Genomic DNA, 24,564 nt, shown 5'->3' on the forward strand with positions numbered 1-24,564 from the left:
GAGCAGCTTCTCTAAGGGTATATATCATACAGGCAGCAAACTCAAGACTTGGCACAATGTTCGATTCACACTACCTTAGTACTTTCCCAACAAACCCCAAAATCTCCGAATTGTTTTTCCATGCAATGTCTATGCTCTATCACTTGTTAATGTGGTCATGCACAACATTTATATTTGGCATTCTTTGCAATGGGTAGTCAACTCTGTGTGAGCAAGAGATCTCTTTCCACAGGCAAGGATCCAAATAGGAAAGAATTATCACAACCTAATATGCAAATTTAAAAAACAGAAATCCATATTAATATTTGACTCCATATTTATATTTGGCTCTCAAAGACATATTCAGCAAGACTTGTAGGATATTTTGAAGATGGGAGAAGACAAGAGATGTATATTGAATGCAATGTATAGAATTCAACAACAAAACAGGAATAGTCTGAATGGAACAGTAATATAGGAAAAGTACTATTTTCTGCTGTTCTAGATAAGCACATATATAAGGGGGGGATGTAATCAAGTATAAGACAGACATGAATACCAATTTAACAAAGCCAGGCAGAGGCATTTTAAAGGAAAAAAGCCATCTTTTCCAAACACAGTGACATCAGTAAACCCCCACTGTGGATGCTGTTATGCTAACAAGAGCTTTTTTGGCAGCTTAGTATGCTGTGCCGGGAGAGCAAGTACAACAGGAGAAAAAAACAAACCACTCTTTTCTCAGTACATGCTGCATTAGTCAGAAGAAACAAAGGCTCTGGCACACACAGTTGACAGTGTAGGGATAGAAAAACGATGCTCTTAAGTACGGGAGAGGAGAGAAATCAGCACTTAGGGTAAAACTGATAAGTCAGCATGTTGGTGGATATTAGCATCTACGAACACAAGAAAGCAATCTATGCTCATAGATACAACTTAACTGTGGTCTCCAGGGATAGAACATGGAATGAGTAAAATGATTTGCTAATCCAGAGAGGTTGTTTGGGATTGTATTGCAAGTCATAAACTTAAATAGTCCCTCACTAACTAAAGTTTTTGTGTTTAATTATTTTCATAAGTCTCTCACTACATTACTAAATTTGAATTTACTACCTAGGTAACATCAAAACAAAATTGTTTAAAAAGGAGTAATTATAGTTAAGCCAATGGGACCAAGTAATACTTGTCCTTCCCAGCAGTTAATCTATCAGAAGGGAGATTTTCTGCAGCAGCAGCAAATCAGTTCTTTAAGAAATGGTTGCATTTTTCTTTTCTCACCTCAGTATCTCATTTCTGTATTATGTGGCTAAGTGCATGTGGAAAGTAAGAATATTTTACAGAAAACTGGACAAAAAAGCCAAAACTTAAAATGTTTTATATATTTATATTTTTTCTAAGGAACTCACATCCTCAGAAAAATAAAGATACAGATTATAGCTCTGAAATTATTTAAAGCTGAAACATTCAATTTAAAGACTGTAGGGTTTGGATTTTCAAAGTATCGTAAGAAGTGAAGTACCTTGACTTCTAGATTTAAAGAACTATACAAAATGACTTATAATTGAGCAACTTATAGTAACAAGCACTTAAGAGTAGCTCAACATCAGCTTACATGAATATTTAAGGAAGTAAGTTCTTGATAAATTTAGCTATTATATTTTAAGTATCTGGTCAGCTGGAAAACTATATTCAGTACAATGTTAGAACCTCTAGAAAAACAGAGAATTGACAAACAAAGGTAGCGGTCGAATTTGACTGAACAAAAGTCATTTATGCCTAGAGTTATGTGCATGACAAACTTTAGGTTTCTTAGAGATGAGGTAACACAATACTTAACACATAACAGATTTTTACATGGAAGAAACAGTATTTTTTCTGGATAAGATCATATCCTGCTACACGGTTCTTTTTAAGAACTGGTTTGATAGCTAAAAGATGGATTCTTCAGAAAACAGATGTCTGAGGGGTTTTTTCCTTATTATAGCTAACAGAAGTCTTAGAAACTTCACTGGTCTTGAAACATATTTGCTCTCAAATAATTATTTCAAGACTACTAACAAACTTTTCATAGAGGTTACATCTCTGATGCTTCATTCTAGGGTTTTTTGTCTGAATTACAACAAGATAGTGTTACACAATCTGCCTTCCCTGCTGCTTTTCTGACACTTTGTTCTGGCTGTTGATAAGCCTGTTCTGCCTGGGATAGCCAGGCAGAAAACTACGGATTTTGCTGCTGAGTGCTTTTCTACTACTTTTATGTGCTACACTGATTCACCAAGGAGTAAGATAAGCACCCAAAGCAATATAAGGCAGATTGCAGAAGCACTTACAGTTGGATCAAAGTGTTAGATACGCTTAGCTATACTGGGAATCCTCCCCCTTTGCCTATATGCTGCCAAGCACTTGGAAACGGCAGACATCAGTGCTGGAACTGGCACTGTGGCTGACAGGGGTAAGAAAGCATGGCCAAGCATTCTGGGAGGCTGGAACACACTTCACAGTAGCAGACTGCACACCCTTCTTATTAGAGCAGCCACTGCACTTCAGCCTACGAAGGATAATCAGTTTGCAATGCTGCACCAGGCACCAGGACAAGCTTACTATGTGACTTGCTAAGCTCTGAGGCAGCACACAGGGCTGTACAGCTGTACTGATGAACAGCACAGAAGACTGGATCTTTACATTAACATTTCAGATCGCTTCTTATAAGAAATGTCACAAGTAATAATGTAACATCTGACTACGTAAGTTTACTGAGTATCTTCTACAGAGCATTGACTACTATGGGAGAGACTATGAAGACAACACATACTAAGGAGGCTCTGTCAGATGGAGATATACTTTTTTCACAATTTTTTTTCTGCTACAAATATGTCCTCTTCAAACGTTCATTCTTCACAGTATTGGAAATACCAAACAAAGGTCATTTCAATGGTTCAAAGAGATTCAGAATGGCCCACTTCAGTACTGTTGTTTGTTGAAGTAAAGCGGGTCTGATTTAGTTCAATAGTTTCTATATCTGTAACCTACCACAGCTATCTGCAACACACTTATAATGTGAACCAAACCTGATTTTTCAGATTAAGTTTATTATTCACTAAACTAAATGAGATTTTTTTCTTTCAAGAGAATGCCTTTAAGTACAACCTCTTAAAAGCTCTGAAAAGAGAAATTAAAAGGTGAGAATGCTACTTAGTACCTGCTTGCTTATTCTCTGTCTCAGTCTGCTTATCCTTTCCCTGTGTCATCTACTGTCCCAAACATGAGGAGGGTTACAGTAGACAAAGAACATAAAATCTTCATATATAATAAGAAATAATAGAAAATCAGATCAAATGTCACTGTGGTAACTGGACCTACTCCTTTCTACCAGCTGAAATATTTTATTTTCAGCAATTTTGGGAAAAAACAAACATGGCAGTTGAGAGCTTGAAGCATGTGTTATTTTTTCATACTACAGGGAACAATGTATTTTTCTGTTAAGCTATTTCACTATGGTGTCTAATGCAAAGAATGAAATACTCCATATGCTGTCTATATAAAGGACAGTAGAGACAAAAACTAAGATTTCAACTTTTTGCTTAAGATTGGTGACTAAAGGGTTGCACAGGTACAAATGTAAACATGTTCCTAGTTTACTGTTATCCTCCTGCATGTCCCACAAATGGGGGTAAGCAGAAGTTTCACTATGTTTGACTAAGAAGCTCACAAAACATTAAAACATGTAAGACTGAAATTTCCTGATAACTCTGCATTCCAGTTTATGGCTCTGTCAGTATGACACTGGAACATGGGACACCGAAGTGCTTGGAACAAGTTAATGGGAATAACATGTACTAGCGATGCAAAACTCAGAAAGATTGTTTGTATTTTGGTAACAATTTCAATGTGCTCACTCTTCTGCAAAAATTGCACCTGTTTCATTCTTTGGTATCTGCACTTATGGAATTTTCTACCTTTTTTTTTTTTTTAACTTAGAATTTCTCAGCCTTGCTGCCATTTAGCTCCAGTGTATTAGGAACTAAGTGCAGAAGCAGATCAAGTGACAGCAGCCATCAGCAATAATTTCTGTGTCATCAGTAACGAGGAGGTTTTAAGTCTTCCATTGATGGGCTTTGCATTATAGATGACATGGAGATGACCCAAAGGACAACACTTAGAGAGAAAATGATTCTTACTGGACACACAGCAGCAGACACTATTCAGCTTCTGAGAACATGAGGCTTCCAGTGATAACTTGTTTCTCAATGTCAACACAGGGATACATGAACGATAAGGCTCCAGATCAGGTAAGTATATATTTGATAACAGCTTAATGATGAACAAGAATTGCTCCCCACAGGTTGCCCATAGGAGTAAAGTGGTTAATTTAGCCAGAAACTATGGTTGTGAATTTGAGACTTACACAAGTCAAAGACTACCACCAGTTGAGCTGCTGTTATTGTTCAGTCAGGAGGCCAGAGGAAGTCAAACAAGCCTGCACAAAGGACTTGCCATTGCCCTTCTTTTGATGTCACTGGCTAAAGGGATTTCTCAGGTTCTGGTGCCTTTGCTCCTTACTCGCAAGGCATCCATATTCAGAATGGAAATTAGATTATTTTTACTACTTCAAAATTTTATCCAACATTGTTAAATTCCTAAGAGATCTTCAATGTAAGGAGAAATTACTTCAGCAAATTTGCCTCCTATTTTAAATTTATTTAAACAAACTAAATATGATAAGAAAATACATTGTGCCATTGTTTTGAAAATTCACACTACCTCTTCACAGGCTCTGTCTGCACAAGAGCTGCATCTGTCATGGCTTTCATCCACAACTCCATTTCCTTCCCTGTATCTGTGCAGAAATAATAGGTCCTCATGTTTGGATGAGCTGCCTGATTGGAAATGACATGGTCATTGCAATAAAAATAGGAGTCTGTAAAAGAAAAGAGACAAATAATGTTACTGTACATTCGCTCTAATGTTTTCTGTAGTAAGATTTCTGCAAATAATATTATCAGAAAAAATATCAGAAGGAATACTTAAATGTTTCTCTGTCACTGCATTCAATTTTCAAAACAATTGCCTATAATTTTCCATCATAGTTGCTTCTTCATTAATACACTCAATAAAAAGACCTCCAATTACTTCAATCTACAAAAAACTATCTCGACTATCCATTAATGTAAATTAATATCATTATTACAGATTTTGGCATAGATTTCTGCAGTCTGAATGAGACAGTAAGTTTTAATTTGTACTTACCACAGCAAATACATGATGTGTTGCTTAGAAGGCCAAAAGAAGAGTCAAAAGGAGCTCATAAAAAAAAAACAAAAAAAAGTCAAGAGAAAATATTTAGTAGTGATTTATAACATGATTAAAAACATTAGCTGTGAAACACTAATTATTTCATGTGATACTGTGATTGAAGTGAAAATAAAAACTTCATTTTTATTTATTTGTAAAGGCATCTAAATAACTTAAGCAGCATTTGAGATCTATGAAGTAAAAATTAATGTCTATATTTACATCAAGCTAAATACTTGGAAGACTCTGCTACTGTACTATGCAAAAATCAGTCTCAGAAGCTGTCTGGAAAGCCTGTTTTGCATAAAACCTCAGTAAATTGAGTTCTAATCACTAGGCTTTTGTAGTTTCAGACATAATATTAAAATTAAAAATCAGTTCCCTTACCTTAAAGGCATATTTGCGGTTAATGTGGTCCTCAGGAGTAAGCACAGATATCTGAAAACTAGGTAGAAGTATGCTACCTAGTATTCCTTCTTCTTTCTCATCTGTGAATGTATAGTCTTTGATTAGAGAACAAAGTGTTTTGACATATAACACTTGTATTCAGACCCTTCAGTGACAAAGTACTTAACAACCCAAGACCAGTAACAAGATGTTTACCTGGGAAGAAAATGCATTAGAGAATCAGAAAGCCAGCCTGACATTTTATGTAGGTGTTTGTATACACTCTTTCAAGTGCACAGTCCACAAGAGCAATTATGCAGCCCCCTCTGCCAACACATGCCACAGAACATGCATCACACAAGAGCACATCCCAAAAACCTGTGAAGCACCAAGAAATCTAGATCACCTGAAAATGGCCACCTTTGATGTTTTCCCAAGGTGGACAAGTACAAAACCTCTCCTGAGTGTGTTAGTTCTGTAAAGTTTAAGCATGTGGGCTACTTTACAGAAATTGCCTTACAGAAAACACCACAAAAAGCTTCACTGAGAGTTCTTCTGCAGATTGGTGCTTACCTGCCTATGACTTCAAAACTGAAAAGCAGGTGGAAGTCAAGACTCTAATGAAGTGACAAGAACAATGCCGGCTATCTATTGCCTGCTCAGTAAGAATTGCAAATAACCTCTGAGAGCAGAATTATTTTAAAATACTGCTTATGAATCTTGGCCTTTGAGAAAATTTGCACATCCTTTTTTTGGTATCAGAGATACTCAGCTATGAAATTTTATAATTCCCATGAAGAGTTTACACTCCATCGCATCCTATTTGTAAGAATGTTTATCTTTGAGATCATTTGTAAAAAAGAAACAAACTGACCCCCAAAACACCCTTTTCCCAGAACCTTGTTTTACATACATTTTTAGAATAATACATTCTAATAATAAATTGACATTTTAATTGGAAGCCATCACCAGCTCTTAAATCCAATTATACTTTAATCAAGGAATAATTGGATGCAATTCACAAAGTCAATCTTAATTGTATTTGAGACACAGAACTTCTATTCACAACTAGTATCTTAGGAGACTCTCTGCTATAACACTTGTCTTATTTGAAAATACTGCCCACAACAAATGACCATGTATCTATGAAATTAAGATGAAAACACAGATATTCCAAAGTTTCAACCATAAAAAATAAACAGAATAGAAAAGAAATGAAGAGAGTTGATTTATTTTCAGGTAATCAACTGTACCCATAAGTATATCTGAAACCACCCCCCCTCCCCATCCCAAGGTGCTAAACACACATGCCCACAAAACCTGTTTTTCTCCCACATCTCAGAATGCATGGCAAATGTTGGGGCTTTCTTTATTTGGACTGCTGTTCTGGGGAAAAAAATCCCTTCTTCTCCTAATTATACTTTGACTTAAGACAGAGTAAGTCACACCCACTAGTACCCTACAAAAGCATTAAGCATTTTTGTTTCAATGAACAGCTGCATGTCTGGGGGACTCTGGTGAAAGACATACTGTTACATTTCATTTCCAGATTTAAAAAACCTGTTTCCCATCAGACTAGCTTTTATCTACACGTTACATTGTCTCATACCCATCTTTACTTGTATGCTGTGTATTAACAATACAAGAGAGAAACAGCAGATCTTCTGTTCCACTCTAAGATCTTTTGCTGTGTTTGTGTTTTTTTTTTTTTCCAACTGTAACCTTCCCATACAAAAGCAGGAAGTCTTTTATCCCTCCCTGAAACAGAGTATTCTTTAAGCTCTGGAAAAAAAAATACAATGCAATCATTTTTGTTTTAATCTCTAAATTAGATTTAGGCATAATGCTACCATTGTATCATGATTATATAAGTTCAGTAAGATTTACTAACAAAACAAAAAAACAAAAAAAACCACCAACAACCACAGTCCCCTAACCAGAAACACTGTTTGTGACTATGAGTAAGTGTGTGTCTCTTCCCTTCCCATTATTTTAATATGAATCAGAACTAACACAGACATAAAAGCACTGGCTTTATAGTGCAAGTTTTTTACATTTTAGTAGTCATTTCTAACACCTTCAGGACTATCACTATACATGTCTAATTACAGCTTATCAGCTTTAATTGCTTTTTAGTAAGCTAAAAGCTAAGTTCATCGTGTAAATGATTTAGACTATTCTTCTTGTATTTCTTATTTGGCACACTAGCATGTAGAAATGAAAAAGATTATAAAGCCGTTTGGATTTATTTGTTGTTGGTTTTGCTTATTGTTTTTTTATTTAGATATAATTAATATGCAGTGCTTTAAGTCAATTTATTCTGTTCTTAAGGCAGCTACAAAGCAGCACATTCTTCAGAACCTTTGGAATAGAGAGCCTGAAGACTTATTTAAAATAAGAAAGCACAGAGTATATAATGACCACTTAACTAAATCAATTGTATCACAATCGATGCCTCCATGACTGAAATTATAGCCTAATTTTGACTCAGCAGTGGTTTATCCAGCCACACATACTTATTGGGGTAAAGAAACAAAGACTAATGATTATATTTCAATAATTCAGAATTTCTTAACTAAAACAGTTACAAAGACAAAGCTTTTGTTTTTCATGACCTGATTTGACTTGATCAGAATAGAACCATGATGCTCTTAACAGCACATCATTTTAAATTCATTAATCACTGCTTTCAGCATCACCACCACCCACAGCACTTAAACCAATTCTCAAGTCTTTTCCTAAACTGAAACTCTTTCTCAACCTTCACAAGACTGCAGATGGCTTTAATTTAATTTTCATCAATCTTCTTTGCTCTCGGCCTCCATTACAAAATTACGGTTGTACACCTTATTTCAGGACTAAATATGTTTCCATATGCACAAATCCCATTTGCATATCCCCTCAGCAGCACTACATAATGGTGAAGGTATCAGTTTTTTAATATACATATTTGCATACTAGAAATATAACTAGCTAATTTTTCCCATGTAAAATAAGTCTGATGTAGCTACATAAGTCAAGTAAGAGATTTCTTTGTTCAAAATACAGCAGAGACTTCTATTCACATGGAATTGGACAATGTTTCACTTTATAAGTATTCGTTATCACTGATTAGATTCCCAAAAGGCATGTATATTTTCTTTATCATTCCAAAGGCAGTTTCAGCTCCCCTGCACTATCCCTTTACTATCGCCATTTCAGCTACTTCACTTGGATGAAAAATCAAACTTAACCTGGCATCTTTAGCTCCCAACAACAGAAGCAGTGAGAAAACTACAATTCAGAATTTAATAAAAGAGGTGGCTGTGAATGGGTTTGTCCTTTAAGCATATCTGAGAGGCAGGAAGCTATTATGTGAAATCGGTAATTAAGAAAGAAGGAAAAAAAAGAAAAAGAAGAAGAAAAAAAATAGTACCAGGTCTCGATATTGACAGCTGTACAACTATTTTATCCATTAACTTAAAAGAAGCACTTTCATTCTTCTTACACTTGAGTGGTGTGTCAAAATTTGTCAGAAAATCTGCTTTCAGTGGAACTTACCTCTGTAATAGAAGAGACATAGATCTGAGAGCACAAACCATCGTTTCTTCCACAACTTCATTCCAGTACTATCCTGTATTAATCAAAGTGATCAAGTAAGAACTTTCTGACTGTTAATAGTAATAGTTAATAAAGTAACCCAGATACTGCATAACCGTGATGGTACGCTAGTAGGTAATTTTCTTGGCTAAGATACTGAAAGTATCTTTGATTTCTCATCACAGACTCAACACTGAAAACCAAAATCATAACCCAGGAAGGCTGAAGTTAAGATGATTCAAGAATAAATGAAATCAGAGTCCATTATTTTTGTATGCTAGAGACTACAATCTACAGTCAATTGAGAAAAATGTATACTTTTTAAAAAATAGGAAATGAGTACTTGGGGTACATCCTCCTTTGTTTTCTGAAGAAACTTTCTGCTGAACTTAATTTTCTACCACCACTCATATCTAGAGAAAATTTCTTTCTCAAATAAAGTTTATTCTTAACCAATTTCATTTCCTTTTATGTTTATAACCAATTTAGACTGCACAACTCAGAATGAAAGGCTGCCACCACTATTGCAGTGTAAATAAATCAAAGCATTGCAGCACACACATCCTAGTAGAATCAGATTTAATAAATATGTTAATCTGTTCCAAGAATAGAGGAAGGTATGTGTGAATTATCAATATTCTTGTAGTAAATAGGCTTTGTGACAAGCAAGAAGAGAGATTCTATAAAGAAAAACTGTGGGGTGGTGTGAGCTTGGGGTTGTGTTTTGGGCGGTTTTTTTTGAGAAAAGTCAGCATCATTTTTAGCCTTCAGTTTCAAACTCTGCTCTTTTTGGGAGGGGAGAATGAACTGAAGGAGGGAGACAAAAGGGTAAAGCAAGAATTAGCTAGGGAAACATAAATCAGAAAAAGTTAAAAAATCCTTTGCCACAAACATTTTCATAAATTGAATAACTAAACACTTTATAGCGCCTTCCTTCTGAGGACCCCAAAGGGGGTTAAAAACCACTAATGAAGTCTGGAAGAGCACACTGTCTGTAGCAGTCAGCTCCTGTTTCACAGCTGGAAAGGCAGACAGGAAGAAGGAGACTGTCTTCCTCACCTCACTGACAAGGTCACTGACACAGTGGTGGATTAAGATACCAGATACCTGGCTCCAAGGACATTGGCCAGAAAACCAACCCCTACCACTTGGAAATATGTAGACTTCTTCAGTATAAAGGATTATTTCATGCCCTCAGACAGGCTTTCTGAAGAGGCTGTTACACAATGTTCCATTTATCCCACCAGTCAAAAAAACCCAACAGGTTTCTACAGACCCGCATGTAAAATTCTGGCAGCAATGAGACACTCTAGAAATGAACTTTTGATCTTCAGATAGAGGGACACACAAAATGATTCTGTAGTTCTCATTTTAAATTCCTTCCTAGTTTAAAGTACACTCCTTCTGTATCAGTGGATTTACTAATTATTGTTTCCTCTTGATTGTGATTATGTCATAATATAGTAACAGTATGTTTATAATAAGCACCTTCCAAAATAGTTGACTTTGGACTAAAAAATTAGTAGAAAAATGACAGAAGAATGGCATTACGTGCAATGAGAACAGCACACCCTCAGTCAAACAAAACTTGCTGTTCTCTGTGATCACACAAATACGTCAACAAAGTTATCTCACTATCAAAAAGAAACTTGCATAAGCTTTCACTGTAAATTTCTGAAGGTAGTATCTGTTGGTAAATCAATTAAATTGGCTTTCAATTACTACTACAACATGGAAACATAAAATAACCTCTTTTCTTGCAAAAAACAACCACACACCACAACATTTAAATAATTTTACACATAAACCCTGTGCAACCATATGCATTTTGACAGTGAGGTGGATTGAAAACTGGGTGAAGTACCAGGCCGAAAGAGCAGAGATCAGCAGCACCAGTAGCAAGCAGTTGCTAGTGGTCTACTGCAGGGGTTGATACTGTGATCAAGACTATTTATTATCTTCATTAATGACCTGCACACTGAGACAGAGTGCACCTTCAAATAAAAGTTTAATAGCCACAAAACAAAGCAAAAAAATTTATCATCTTTGTGATACATTTTCTCTCAGCATTGTATGATAGTGGAGGCCACAATAGTATCGAAACATAGAAAAATCTTTTATTAAACAGATACTTCTAGATCTTTTTATATTTGATAGTCATTTTAAAAAACTGACTCATCAACAGCATCCATAAAGTTATGTGAGACATACTGGTCTATCAGGGTAGGGACAGTAAACGACAATGTAGATTCAAAACTATATATACACATCTGCCTCAGCTGAGTTTAAAAAACAGGCTCTTACAGGGTTCCTGGTAGACTTATAAAATATATTCCTAATACAGCGTAATCAGTTTTGTTGTTAAATTTTTTTTATCAAAAATGACTCTGATATCCTGCAGAGCAACAAGTGGAAGTTGTTTTGCTGAAGAGCAAATCTACAGCAGACTAGGTACACTGTCACTAAATACTGAAGAGCACATACTTTAGATTAGTTTACATTCAATAAGAAAACCTAAAATTTTCTCTGGTTTTAAGATTATTATCTTTGAGGTAAGAAAACAGGCATTCCTATGTATTTTCATATGTGAAAAAATGACTTGATTTCCAATTAAAAAAAAAAAAAAGATTAAGAGATACAGTCTAACAAAAGAAACTTCAGAATTAAAAAAACACCACAATATGCTGGGCCATACATGTCCTAGCATCTCAGCACACCTGAAACTAATTCACCTATTTAGTAACAACATCTGCCTAGATTTTTCAAGCTGTTTATGCATTTTAAGGGAGAAATATGAATATATATCAGCATTCTGCACTTGCCTCATGCTCTTACTCATTTGTATCAGAATGTTAAGACAATAAGTACCTAATTAATTAAAATATCACGCGTCAATTCTTCACATTTTATAGCTTCACTGATACTGCTATCATTATATTTTATGCCAACAACCATGCAAAACCATCTTTTGCACATTATACACCTTACCAAAAAAAAAGAAAAAAAAATAAAAAGAAAGAAAAGAAAGAAAAAAAAAAAAAGAGGAAGAGTACCTGTTTGTAGAGCCAGCCACGTCTGACAACTGGTGCATTAGGATTTCTCTTTATAGAGTTTGATCTCTTTCCGAAATTATGAACCTTCTTTGAAGATCGTGAGGTCTAAATTGAATTGAACAGTTTAAAGAACACATTATATCAGTATCTGTGGAAAAATTGTAACATACTTTCTTTTCTTTAAGATGTTTCTCTTAAACATGCTTCTCTGGGGGATTGCAGAATACAAACTCTTCCTTTTTTAGATAAAAAATTATTATGATGGTTCTGCTGGCTTCAGCATTTCTTTCTTCTTCCTCTGCAGAAAATTTAAAGACAACTCCCAAGACAAGTACTTAAAGATTATTTTTTTTAACATGAAAATCCAACCAAATACGTATCTGACCTTCTTATAAGGTAGGTAGAAAGCTTAACAAGCTGAAGAAGGAGAAGCAAAACTAACAGAGCTATTCTTAATTATGAAAAATTACATCACCTGGGCAAGAAAATCTACTTTTTCCTGCTTCCAATACTGCACTAAGCCATGAGAACTTACTCAGATTTCAACAATCTATAGCTACCCCTTTCCTAATATATACAAAACGTTTAAAAATATTTCTTATCTTTCAAGAATTCTCTGTCATCTCTTGGCTGGTTTGAATATTCATTCATTTACTAAGGCCTACTTTGAAACTTGCCCTGAAACTCCATCGCTTGTATCTACTGTTGCTTATACCTTTTACAACCTCACAGCTATGCAGTGATCACAGATGGTTAAGAGAAGATAAATAACCCATTTTAGACTTTATCCTTCTTCTAGTTGAGTAACCAAAAGAAATTGGAAAAGACAAAGAAATGTGCAGCACTTTGCCAATTCACACTTCACTCTTCTCAGCCTCCGCTTAGAAAGTTTGTTCTGCAACTAAAGGAGCTGAACATTTACTTGTGTTTTAAATTCTGTAAGAATTGGTGCCTCAGAGACCATGCAATGTGATACAGCAAAGTACCCCACTCTGCAAAAGGAGTAAAACCCAAGGAAGCTTTTTAAGCTGTGCTCATGGCTCTGCTTCAAGTCCACCATCTGAACTGAGACAACAGAATCCTGTGCTTCAGCTTCCCATATCTACTAATGAGACTAATCATAAGGTTATACAAAGTTGTTAAAGGAGGAAGGTTAAACACTGAGGGAGTTGCTGGAAATTGGGGTATCTCTAAGGAAATTCTCTTAACATTCATCCCAGAACTGAGCTGGGTTTTATACATGCCTCAGAGAGAATTCCACAGCAGGTTAAAAATCGTAAGTGGAAAACTGCTATTTCAAATGCAGCTTTTGTCAATGATGCCATTAACTGAAGAATAAAATGTAGCTAAGCCAAAAAAGAAAAATACTACAAAAAACTGTGGTTGCCTGAAGTCTACAACATAATGAAACAAGGTAATTTTGTATTTCTTTTTTTTGAAAGAATATAAAAGCAGAGTGCCTTTAATTTCCCTTGGAGATACAGAAATGTAACTCAACTCCATTTGGAAAGGAAGGGCAAACAATTCAAAACCTAATTAAAAATAAAAGTAAAAAACCTTTCACATTTTCATCTGAAAAAGTGCAAAATGAACAAAGGTCTGTAAGAAGCCAAGGGAATTATGACATCCAGCTGTAAAAAAGGAATACACTGAGAACCTGTAACAATCCAGAGCACGTAAAATTAACTGCATCTATCTGTTAACCCATATGGCTACTATATTGGCATTTGACACAAGAGCTGTGCCAGGATTTTTATCAGAAATAATTTATAATACTCATACCTTCTCTAATATTAGGTATTCAAGTTCCAAAACCTCTCAAGAGTGTTCCAGACTTCCTATGCTTGTAAAACGACTAACACATTAAGGATGCTTCTGAAATCACAACCAACCACATGTACTACTAATGTTGTTTACTAACAATTTCAGATAATTTAGATAGATATTTCTTAAGCAGATCTGATAACAAACCATATTGACTCTAATTTCACTGAGTTCATAGTAAAGTTTTAATGGGTTACATCTTGCCAAATGTGAAAACAAACTCCCTTTAATCAAACACAGCTTCACAAGTACTTGCCAATTTTAGTTAATACAGAGAACACCTTAGATGACTTGTGATCTTTTTACCACACACTGCATAAAGAGAGTAACTGCTCACAACAAATTCTGAGCCCCACATAGCATTTTAAGATACTGAAATATCATAGGTGTATATCTAATTACGAGTTATCAAACTTTTTAGATCACCTCCACCTCCTGTTATATCTGGGATCCCTGTACATCTCGTCTGCTCTTGCACAAATATCTAATCTATCACAAACTGGGGAGACAGGAAGAAAGGAGAAAAGTAAGAACTGAAGAGTACAACTTCTTTTTACCCCACAGCACTACAAATATAGGCTATACTGCACAGTCTCAGCTTCTGGAGAAGGCAAGGAGAAAAGGATAGTGAATGAAGGGTCCAACTACTAACTGCTTGATGGAAGATGTACAAGGTAAGAGAACGAGCAAACTTATAGTCAGATCTAGTACCATCTGACCTATTCTAAGGAATGGTTCCAGCCACCGTGATACCTACGAAAACAGAATCTACAGGAAGGACCCTGTACAGTCCCAGTACTGAGAAGAAAGACAGGAAGCCCAGTCAGTGATTTTCACTCTTTCCCAAACATGAAGAAAACAAACACCAGCAGGATTTTGAACTGTGGGCAACAGACCAGTCAGTAGCTGGGGTTGCAAACTTCATCACTCTGCAAGCTGCTCTTCTCTGCTTAGCTGACAGAGGACACAGAATTTACATGAGGTTTCTTCCTCAGTTTCAGAACTAGCACAAAAGTAATTAACACTAAACTTACTGAATCTGTATTTGAAAAAAATGGATCGAGAACCTTGATGATAAGGAAATTTTCTGCATGTGAACACAAATATTGGAAATCTAAACCTTTGTTGCTTTCAACTTCTGTTTAAATTTTTTTCCAGTATTCCAGTATTCTTCTTCCAAGCCACAAACCAACATGATGCTGCCTTTTGGATTCTGTAGGCAATTTCAGTGCCTTTCAATGTTGCATTTTTCCATGAGCTGAGAGGGTTTCTGCCTCAGCATTTTAAGCTTGGACCAGAAGGTTGCTCTTGAAGCAAATCTCCCAATCATTCACTCATTAAGCTTTGGTTTGCATAATAGAGCAAACTGGTCTTATTTTAGATAAGCCTAAAATGCAAGATGCAGAAGGAGCACTGCTGGACTAGTCTGAATATAAACCATGAAAAGACAGTACAGATGTTCAGCCCTGAGAATCAATACTGCCCTTCACATATTGCTCCTGTTTACTATGCTGTTTGCTGATTTATCCCATGACTATTACTCCAAAATCTCTAGCTAACCTGAATCCTGAAAAGAGATGTATAACTATTGCTAAACTAGCCACTTAAAGCTGGACTGGCTTAAGCACTGCATGAAACATCTATAAACAAACTGATGAATATTTATAAACAATACGTTACATCCTGGCTGTAATGGAGACAAGAGAGCTACGCAGCAGCTGTCCTGGGCAAACGCTTCATTCCACTTACTGCAAGAAAACTGTTAGCCTTATTCTGCTGATAATCAGGACAGCAAAGAAGAGCAAAAGTGAACTGTGGAGGGTGACTGGGTAAATTGACTGACTTCACACTTTAGAAAGCTGATTCCCTGCATTTCAGAACATATCATCATATTTGTCTAGGTAGTGATTTTAACAGTGGGGAAAAAAATAAAAAAAGAAGACAACTACAAAACCAGCTTCTCAATTTCAAAAAGAAGAGCAGAAATATATACCTCTGTAGCAATCTCAAGCCTGTGTAGATCTTTTTCATGGTGAGACGTTTGTGCTAGTGGCTTCAAGTTTAGATATATGCTTCAAGGTAACAGGCAAGAAGCAGCACTTAACAGAGCTGCAGTGTGTTATTGCCCAGCAACATGTATATTGTGAGAAAGGAGGAGTAGAAATAAGACTTTTCCTGGGAAGAGACTGATTTTTGCCTCATCTCATATTAGGCTCTAAACAGCAGCAGCATTAAGACTCCAGTGAGTCTTTGTGCCACAAAATAGAAGACCTATTCAGTATCAAATAACGTTAATGAAAGAGAGAACTTGTTTCTATACCACTCAACTGTCTGAAACTTCACTTCACCACAACCTTTTCTTCCGCCCTCATTACCTTCCAATCCTAGGTATGTTAATGAGTTATCTCTGAAAACAGAAATACCTAAAAATAGATGTGATAACCATGTGAAGCAATCTTCTGTTCTGTAATTTACTTTCCAATATTTTAGTTCTCTTTTATTGTGCTGCAATAAATACACTGAGCCTCTACATACTGGAACAGGTTGCCTAAAGAGGTGGTGGAAGCCCCATTCCTGGAGACATTCAAGGTCAGGCCTGATGGGGCTCTGGGCAATCTGTTCTAGTTGGAGATGTCCCTGCTTATTGTAGGGGGGTTGGACAAGATGACCTTTAGAGGTCCTTTCCAACCCAAGACATTCTATGATTCTGTATTGTATTCAAAAGTTGGTAAGACAGCTAAGAATTTCAGGTTCTACCACTGGGGTATAAGAATAAAATCACAGAAGAAAATCAGTTGTTACCTTCATGTACAGCCAGTGGGGAATTTCAATACAGTTATCTTTAAAAACGATTCAACACATTAGCCTTAAATAACCACCAGAAAATGCTGAGGTTCTATTAGGTGTGGTTCTACTCTGCAAGCATTCACCAGAACTTTTAAAATGGTGTTGCAGTAATTCAGACCAATTTACAATTCAAAACCGTCACAGTAATCATATTAAGATTTTAAGTGCATTCAAATAACTAGGACAGGACTGAAAGGTAGAACAAAAGTAATTTTTCAAAAGAAAATAATTTCCTCAGGAAGCTAAAGTGTCATTAATCAATGAAAGTAAGTAAGTTACAATAACTAGGCCATAATAATCTCAATTTCCTTCTAGAACACTATGAAATGAACATGCTAAAGGGCATTTCAAACTTATCTTTAGAAAGAAAAGAATGAAAAATATGTTTGCAAAACACGTGTTCCTAAATTGGAGTTCCTTTCCTACAATTAGCCCAAGAGTACTTCCTGACTAGGTCTGTTGTAATTAATTTTCTATTGCAATCTATGTCACTCTAACAATAAGTAATCTTGGGTTTTTTGCTTGCTTGGTTTGTTTTAGGGCTTATCTGGCTTTGGTTTTTAATTCGTGCTGTTTGCGGGTTTTCTAGCTTGTTTTCTTTTTTTTTTTAAACTGGCTTTCCTGCATGCACTTTAACATAAACATATGAAAGTCAAGATGGACTTTGTTTCTAACTCATTTATGACTACTTTTTGTTTGTTTTTCTCCAGCAACACTAATAGATTAAGACACTTTTCTCATTAAATAACAGTTTTCTAATGTAGGTCAGGGGTTTTGCCTGTTTAATGTGACACTTAAAATAACAAAAAATGAGGGTTCTAAAATGAACTTAAAGAAACCTTACAATGTTTGCTACCACGTAAAAAAGAAATTATTTCAATCCAAGTTTCTGAAATTAAGGAATCTGCTCAGATAAAAGACAATCAAAAGGTTAGTTTTCTTCTACAGGCTGGATTAATCTGCTGAAAAGTATTTGTCAGGGTTAAAGTTTTTGATGACTGGCAAAATTACAAGACTTTTTTTGTTGTTTACACATTAATTGCTGGGTAGAAAAGATTACAGGGCTCTAGGAAACCAGGACTTTTGGTCCAATGACAGCAAATTATGTCATCTGCCCTTTAATTTTACTACAGGGTCATCTTCCATCGCTCTTGTGAATACTTTCTATACACAATTACAATTCTCTGTATTTTACCTTGAAGAAACCTAGCCAGTTGTTTGCATACCAAGCAATTTCCATAACAATGCTTACCCAGATGTCTCATCAGTCACTCAAGATTTTGCTCCTTCACACTGATTAGAAAGGTCAAATTCTGTAAACAATTTAAGTACCTGCAAGTCATAAGATCTGAGATACCTGATAAAAATTACAGCTTCAGTGATAATTTGTTTCAGACATCTGTTTCCAAATTAAACATGAAAGGACCCAAGTACCCTGAAAAAGATATATGCTTGCTTTCTCTTTTTCAGTGGAATGCTAATTCACAGCACTGTCCAGTACCTTGTGGCATAATTGAATTATTTTAACTTTCATTTAATTTGGACATAAAGACTTACTCTGCCCACAGGGCTCACTGGATGAGCAGCATAATCTGATGTCAGATTATAGTTAGTTGCTTCACATATCATGCTTACTGGTCGCTCCTTCTTTTCTTCAGATGTCATTGCTGCGGCAGTCCTGAAAATAGAATATGTAATAGCACTAGAACATGCTGTGTGTGCAGGCTGCTATTACAAAGTACCCCTAGATGTAGCCTAATACAGCCTGTGTCCTACTTTTCCAATCTGAAAGTAATTCACACTTCATTGTAAGTTACCTGTAACAATTCTATTAGACAGATTTTAAGTTGTTTTAAAATTAGATTTCTCTATTAGTGTAAGATGTTGGTGGAATTGAAAAAGCATGAGCATGAGATGGAAATGGGAAGAAACGGTCTCCAAAGACCCCATATGGCTTTGTCTCACCTCAGTGAAGAACATGCATGTTTGTGAAATTTCACATACTGCAGTTCCATCAGTTTTCACTCTAGCCACTGTGTAACATGTTGCAGCAACCGTCACAAGCAGGACACCCAATACTCAACCACATATAAAAACTTGAGGTCAGGTATGACTTGCATGCATACCTTCTCCTATTGTTGTGTAATCTACAAAACTAAACCAAGTTATCCAATAGTTCAGAAAGAGTTTAAGCGGGCCAAGATGAAAAAAAATAATAAATTGCAGAGAAGCTATTACTCAAAACATGACAGATTGAAGACTTTCCCTAAGTGATTAAAAAATGCATTTCTTTTTGAAGCTTACTGGATAATGTAATATATATGCCATTTGCTAACACTACAGAATAAGTGACAAGTAGAAATTCACACAGTGCATAAACACAGTGCCTTTCTATCATGTAACCACTGTGGGCTATGCTTTTTATCTTAAAAATTAGTATTAAGTATTTAATATTACATTCAAATGACTTAATCAAGTAAAACTTTATACATACTAATCTGACTTGGAAAAAACAAATGCTGCAATTAGCAACCACTGAATCTTACTATAGTATTAACAAGTTTTAAAACATATATGTTCTAGACTGAACAGATGCCACTTACTGTTCATTCACAACAAAAATACAGTTGTCCTGTGATGGCTGTCCTGTTACTGGATGTTTGCAGGTTACTTTTCGTTCATTATGACTGTGGAAGAGAAATATGGAGAATTATTAGGCAAGAATCTTTTTCTTTTCCAACTCCAGTATATAAATCCAGTACATTGAGTATATCAGTTCAGTGAAAACCATTATGAATATTTAAGTCATGTAACAATGTATGTGTATACACACACAAATGCACATATATATTTAAAAAAACTAATAAGAAGTTTGATAACAAGCATTAAAGAAATTAATAATTTGGAAAGAGATGGAAAACATTAGCAATGGGTTGGTAATAGCTTTGATTTTAAAAACTAGAGCAGTAAGACTGTTACTAGCTCATGTATGATCACTGATAATTCTCTTCAGCTGATTCTTTGTAGATTCATAAACAGACTTCAGCTAGACAGTTAAAAAAGTTAAACATAAGACAAACAACTGCTCTGTAGGGATAAAATATCACTACTGTAAAAGCAATTGTCTTCCAGCTTAGAACATGAAGTTACTAATTTAAATTTTTTTCAATAATACATATAAATATTCAGTGACTAGAACAACAGTGATGCATCCCAATCAGTTCTACTTTTGCTGGTGAGTTTTTAATTCAGAGTGTTACTTCCCTGAAGCAATCTTGAGAGCACCCTCAAGTAGCTTCACCCTCATCAGCACAAAATGCTCACTTTGCAATATCTCCTTTCCCTAAATTGCAGGTGTTGCCAGATCACAGCAGCTCCCACAACTTGGAAGAAATGGTCAAAATTCAACAACTATCAGCTGCTGCCACTCAAGAAGGAAATGTTTTGACTTGAGCCCTCCAGCCCTAGAGGGAAAGGAGGAGAAGGGAAGGAATTGCCTTTACTGCCTACCAGGTATGTTATTCAGCTGAGACACATGGGCTTTTCTACCCCAAGTCTCCATGCAGGTAGAAGAGTCCCAGCCCCACTTACACTACAAGCACATGTGGGAGCATGGAGCTGCCAACTGGCATAGCAGGCAGACTGTACCTCTAGGAGAGGGAATGGGCTGCTCAGAGAGGTTGTGGAATCTCCTTCACTGGAGACATTCAAAACCTGCCTGGTTGTGTTCCTGTGTGATGTGCTCTAAGTGACCCTGCTCTGGCAGGGAGGTTGGACTAGATGATCTTTTGAGGTCCCTTCCAACCCCTAAGATTCTGTGAGAGGGGAGGGTGGCTGAACTGCAATAACCCCCCTCAAAACTCTCTGGCCCCAAAATGTAGAAGAGAGAGCAGAAAAGGTGCACTGATGAAATTTAAACCTGGTTCAGAGATTAAAAAGCATACAATCACAAATCATACTAAGAAAGGTCAGAACTATATAATGTAGATGTGCTATCTGGATATAACCTGTGTGCTTCAAAATAAATTTGCCTCTTCTGTTTTTAATACTTTAAATAAAATGCATAACCAAAATAATATATAGTGAAAAAAACAGCATCTGAAATGAGCACTGTAATAAATTAAGAAAGTAATTCTATTTGATAGCATTTACTTTTGCAACGAATATGCGATGATAATCTTTTTCAGGTAAGGTATCTTCTATAATTCTATGCCTTTCCATCCTAAGTTCAGACTTGAAAAATATTCTTGGTCAGAGAACAAACCTGGACCAAAAAAAAGGGTTCTAGTTGCAAGACAGCAAGAGGTGCAGAACAACAAAAGCTCTGAATGGTATTTTATCCTTAACACGAAATTATTTTATTGCCTTTTCTTTTAACCTTTATAGCTTTCAAAACTATGAAGATCAGCTCATCTCTCAAACGTTACGCTCCCTACCCTCTTGTTTCTTAAAACAACCTAGACTTAACAAGACTGCCCTAACATTCTCCAGGTTTCTTAAAAATTCCTTTGGATTACAACATTTTGCAATTATGGAGCATTACCAATTAAAAGTTCCTTCCAAGCAAAAGCCTAATAAAAAATTCACACTACTTTCATGGTCATTGGATAGTTTGATAAATCTGCATAAACCTGAAGTGCAAGATTAGAAAGATAGCCCAAATCTCTGTATTTTATTTAATTATTTTAAAAGCCTACTAATACTTAAATGGATAGACATGTAATGGAGCTTAACTATTGAGCTAGCAAACGCTGGTACTCTTATCTGCATACTAAATTCAGCAGAATTCTAAGTTTAGCTTCTGAAGAAGCTTCTGTTGCAGAAATGCATCCATGACAATGAGGGGGACAGAAAATAGATGACCTGAGTATGTCTGTGCCATTTCTAATTGCCATGGTCCTACAATGACTTTCAAAAGAAAATGGCTCAGATTGAAGAGTATTAAAATTCAAAATATTCCTGAGGAAGCGCACAGGATTTTTTTGTGGTTCCTCTTTTTCTTCACTTTCCAAAGCTTTGTTTCCTCTGACATTTCAGACAGTCACACAAAACATTTAAAAAGAGATGAGTTGTCACACCACAGACTTTGCCAAAATGTTGCCATCTTGTTCACATTAAACCTTGACATCTGGCTGTCACCTGACATGCTGAAATGTAGAAATAAATGGATCAGGACTTCTTCTCAAGGACCATCAACACTCACGATCACCACAGAGGAGGCACATTCCATGTTTAGTATGAATGCCTTCAGCTCACACTGACACAGGGAGAAGCCACACTCAAAGATTGTGAAGGGCAGGTCACACAAAACCAGGGGGGAAAGCAGGAAGGAGCCTATTCAAGAATATTTTGTTTCAGGCTTGAGTCACAGATTGGTATTCCATATATATCAAAAAGTCTTTGGACAAAATACAGTTTTCCTTACTTGACTCACACTGATGTTAAGGTGTAAAGAGGTGTAGCTGACACTACATTAAAAAGGCAAAAACCCCATAAATTGTAGACATGAAACACTCTCCTGTGGGATTTACAATATTTTTTTTCTAGCATTTGAGAGACCTTTACAGTAATTTTCTTCTGAGAAGGCAAGGCAAAGGAGGAAAAACAAACTTTTCTTTCTCTTCAGCTTAGATGCAAGTGAAATCTCATGAGTCAACACTGGAAATTCAGCTTGTACAAGTGTGACAAATGTAAGTATGTTGAACTGGATGAACAGATTTTAAATACTTCCATTTGAGGGCTTACTCATTACTCATCTGAATTCTTGCATTTTGGGCATTAATTTAGCTGATATTTTGACAAGAATCCTCAAAATACTTGCGTAAGGTGTAGAATAGCTTGATAACTATTGCCATAACCCTCCCACATAATAGTCAGTTAAGGGGTTTGTTTTAAGCTCGATCTTGCAGACTACAGTTTCATTAAGACCAAGTTACAATTTGATATTGCCAATTTTCAATATCTGATTTAGACAGTTGTTTAGTTATCCATGAATTTCCAGGTCCACACATACACTTAGTATTTCATATATTACACTATAATAATACCTATCCCACCAATAAAACTCAAGGGAAATAAAGCAAAACTTGTTTTTTACTGAGAACTCTAATTGCAGTTTTATTGAGTATTACGAACTGCAGTGTGCAATTCAGTTTCAACTCTGCATATTTATGTGTCTGCACTTTCATTATGTGGTAAAGAGTGACTGAATTTCACACAGCCAGCTAGAAGGCAATGTGTTAAGCTTTTGCTCATGCAGAGATACAGCCTACAAGAGGTATATGGAAACAACACTCCTCTTCTTTCTCTCTCCAATCAATTTTTCATATCAATGTTTTGAGATCATGCAGCTATACACACACACTGCTGAAATTATAGTGAAGGATACAACTGACTCTTACCATTACTGCATCTGTAATTAGATTGTATTAATAGCATGCTGAACACTAGAGTCCAAGACAGAAAAAATTCCCTGTGCACTTTATTTGTGTTCATGAGCATAATCTCCAGTACCTGACACAAAACATTCCTCATTAATACTTGCTACCAGGATGTGTTGAGCTCCAAAAATTGATACAGCTGACTAAGATGAAACGAAAGATAAACATTTAAATAAAGCATACTTCTTCTATGATTCAAGACAATATTCTGTTAGCAGCCTGGGACAATGAATTGCTATAGAAGGATCAAAACCAAACCAAACCAACAATAAATAAACTTAAAAGCCAACAGCACAAACTCCTAATCACACTGAAATAATTCATGCAGGGACAAGTTCAATTTTTTGCTATCTTAGTGAATGACAACTGATACCAACTTAACTTGATCTCTTTTCTCCAGTTTTTAAGCTTCTCTTACCCAGTACTTTCCTCTGAACACTGCAAGCTCTGGCATCATTTAGTGGGTAGCTTAGCTTTGTCACATGGGCAAGCCCTTGGAGCAAAAGGACTTACCCTGTTTAGGTTAGAAGTTGACAGCAACCTTGCTATTTGCCTTCATGTCTAATCTCTCCATTCCTTGAGACTCTTAATCTCTTTAGGAGACATAATAATTTTACTTACTTTCTAGACATGTTCATAAAACCTTGTTGTGTGCTTTTAATCTATTAATTAAATGTACTGACAACAGCAATCTTTTTGATGGACAAATGTGACCAAAGGCTAATAAAAAAAGCCCTCAAAAACGTTACTCGTATTATTTTATTTGTAAGAAGCAGAAGTATACACAACTCCGGGTGCAGCACTGGTCAACAAAAGTCCTACACAAGTAGGATTGTTGGGGTTTTTTTTTGTTTTACCTCATGTTTGAAAGGATTACTAACCCAGAATGCTGCATACCAATATTTTGTTCTAACACACACCACTGCAAAATCAGCAAATTAAAAATTCAGTCCAGTTTTGCCATTTTGAAATTGCTACCCTATTTAACAGTACCAGGACTTTTTGGATAGGGAATGAACTCAGACAATAGCAGTTGCTACAGAAAAAAAAAGAGATATGTAATCCAGTTGTACAAGAGGATGCACTCAATTCAAAATGAAGGGTTAGATTATCTTTTCTTTGGAACTGAGCAGTTCACTTAGAAGTGGCAAGGCAGATCAAAGTAC

At 35.9% G+C, this 24,564-nt stretch overlaps 1 protein-coding gene across 13 annotated transcripts in view; it reads right to left on the bottom strand.

The window, feature by feature from the left end:
- PLEKHA5 (pleckstrin homology domain containing A5) overlaps positions 1 to 24,564 on the bottom strand; it is a 161,269-nt gene that overhangs the window by 46,515 nt on the left and 90,190 nt on the right. For 12 of the 13 annotated variants that reach the window (XM_051614416.1, XM_051614388.1, XM_051614398.1 and 9 more), the window contains exons 4-9: positions 19,562 to 19,645; positions 18,516 to 18,636; positions 12,288 to 12,392; positions 9,196 to 9,268; positions 5,656 to 5,756; positions 4,738 to 4,853 (exon numbers count right to left, since the gene is read on the bottom strand). In XM_051614416.1, the coding sequence (XP_051470376.1) occupies positions 4,738 to 4,853; positions 5,656 to 5,756; positions 9,196 to 9,268; positions 12,288 to 12,392; positions 18,516 to 18,636; positions 19,562 to 19,645 (600 nt within the window). The remainder of the gene's footprint in view (positions 1 to 4,737; positions 4,854 to 5,655; positions 5,757 to 9,195; positions 9,269 to 12,287; positions 12,393 to 18,515; positions 18,637 to 19,561; positions 19,646 to 24,564) is intronic. The other variant, XM_051614476.1, reaches the window with a different exon arrangement.

The sequence above is a fragment of the Apus apus genome, chromosome 1, assembly GCF_020740795.1.
Source record: "Apus apus isolate bApuApu2 chromosome 1, bApuApu2.pri.cur, whole genome shotgun sequence".
Taxonomy (NCBI): Eukaryota; Metazoa; Chordata; class Aves; order Apodiformes; family Apodidae; genus Apus; species Apus apus.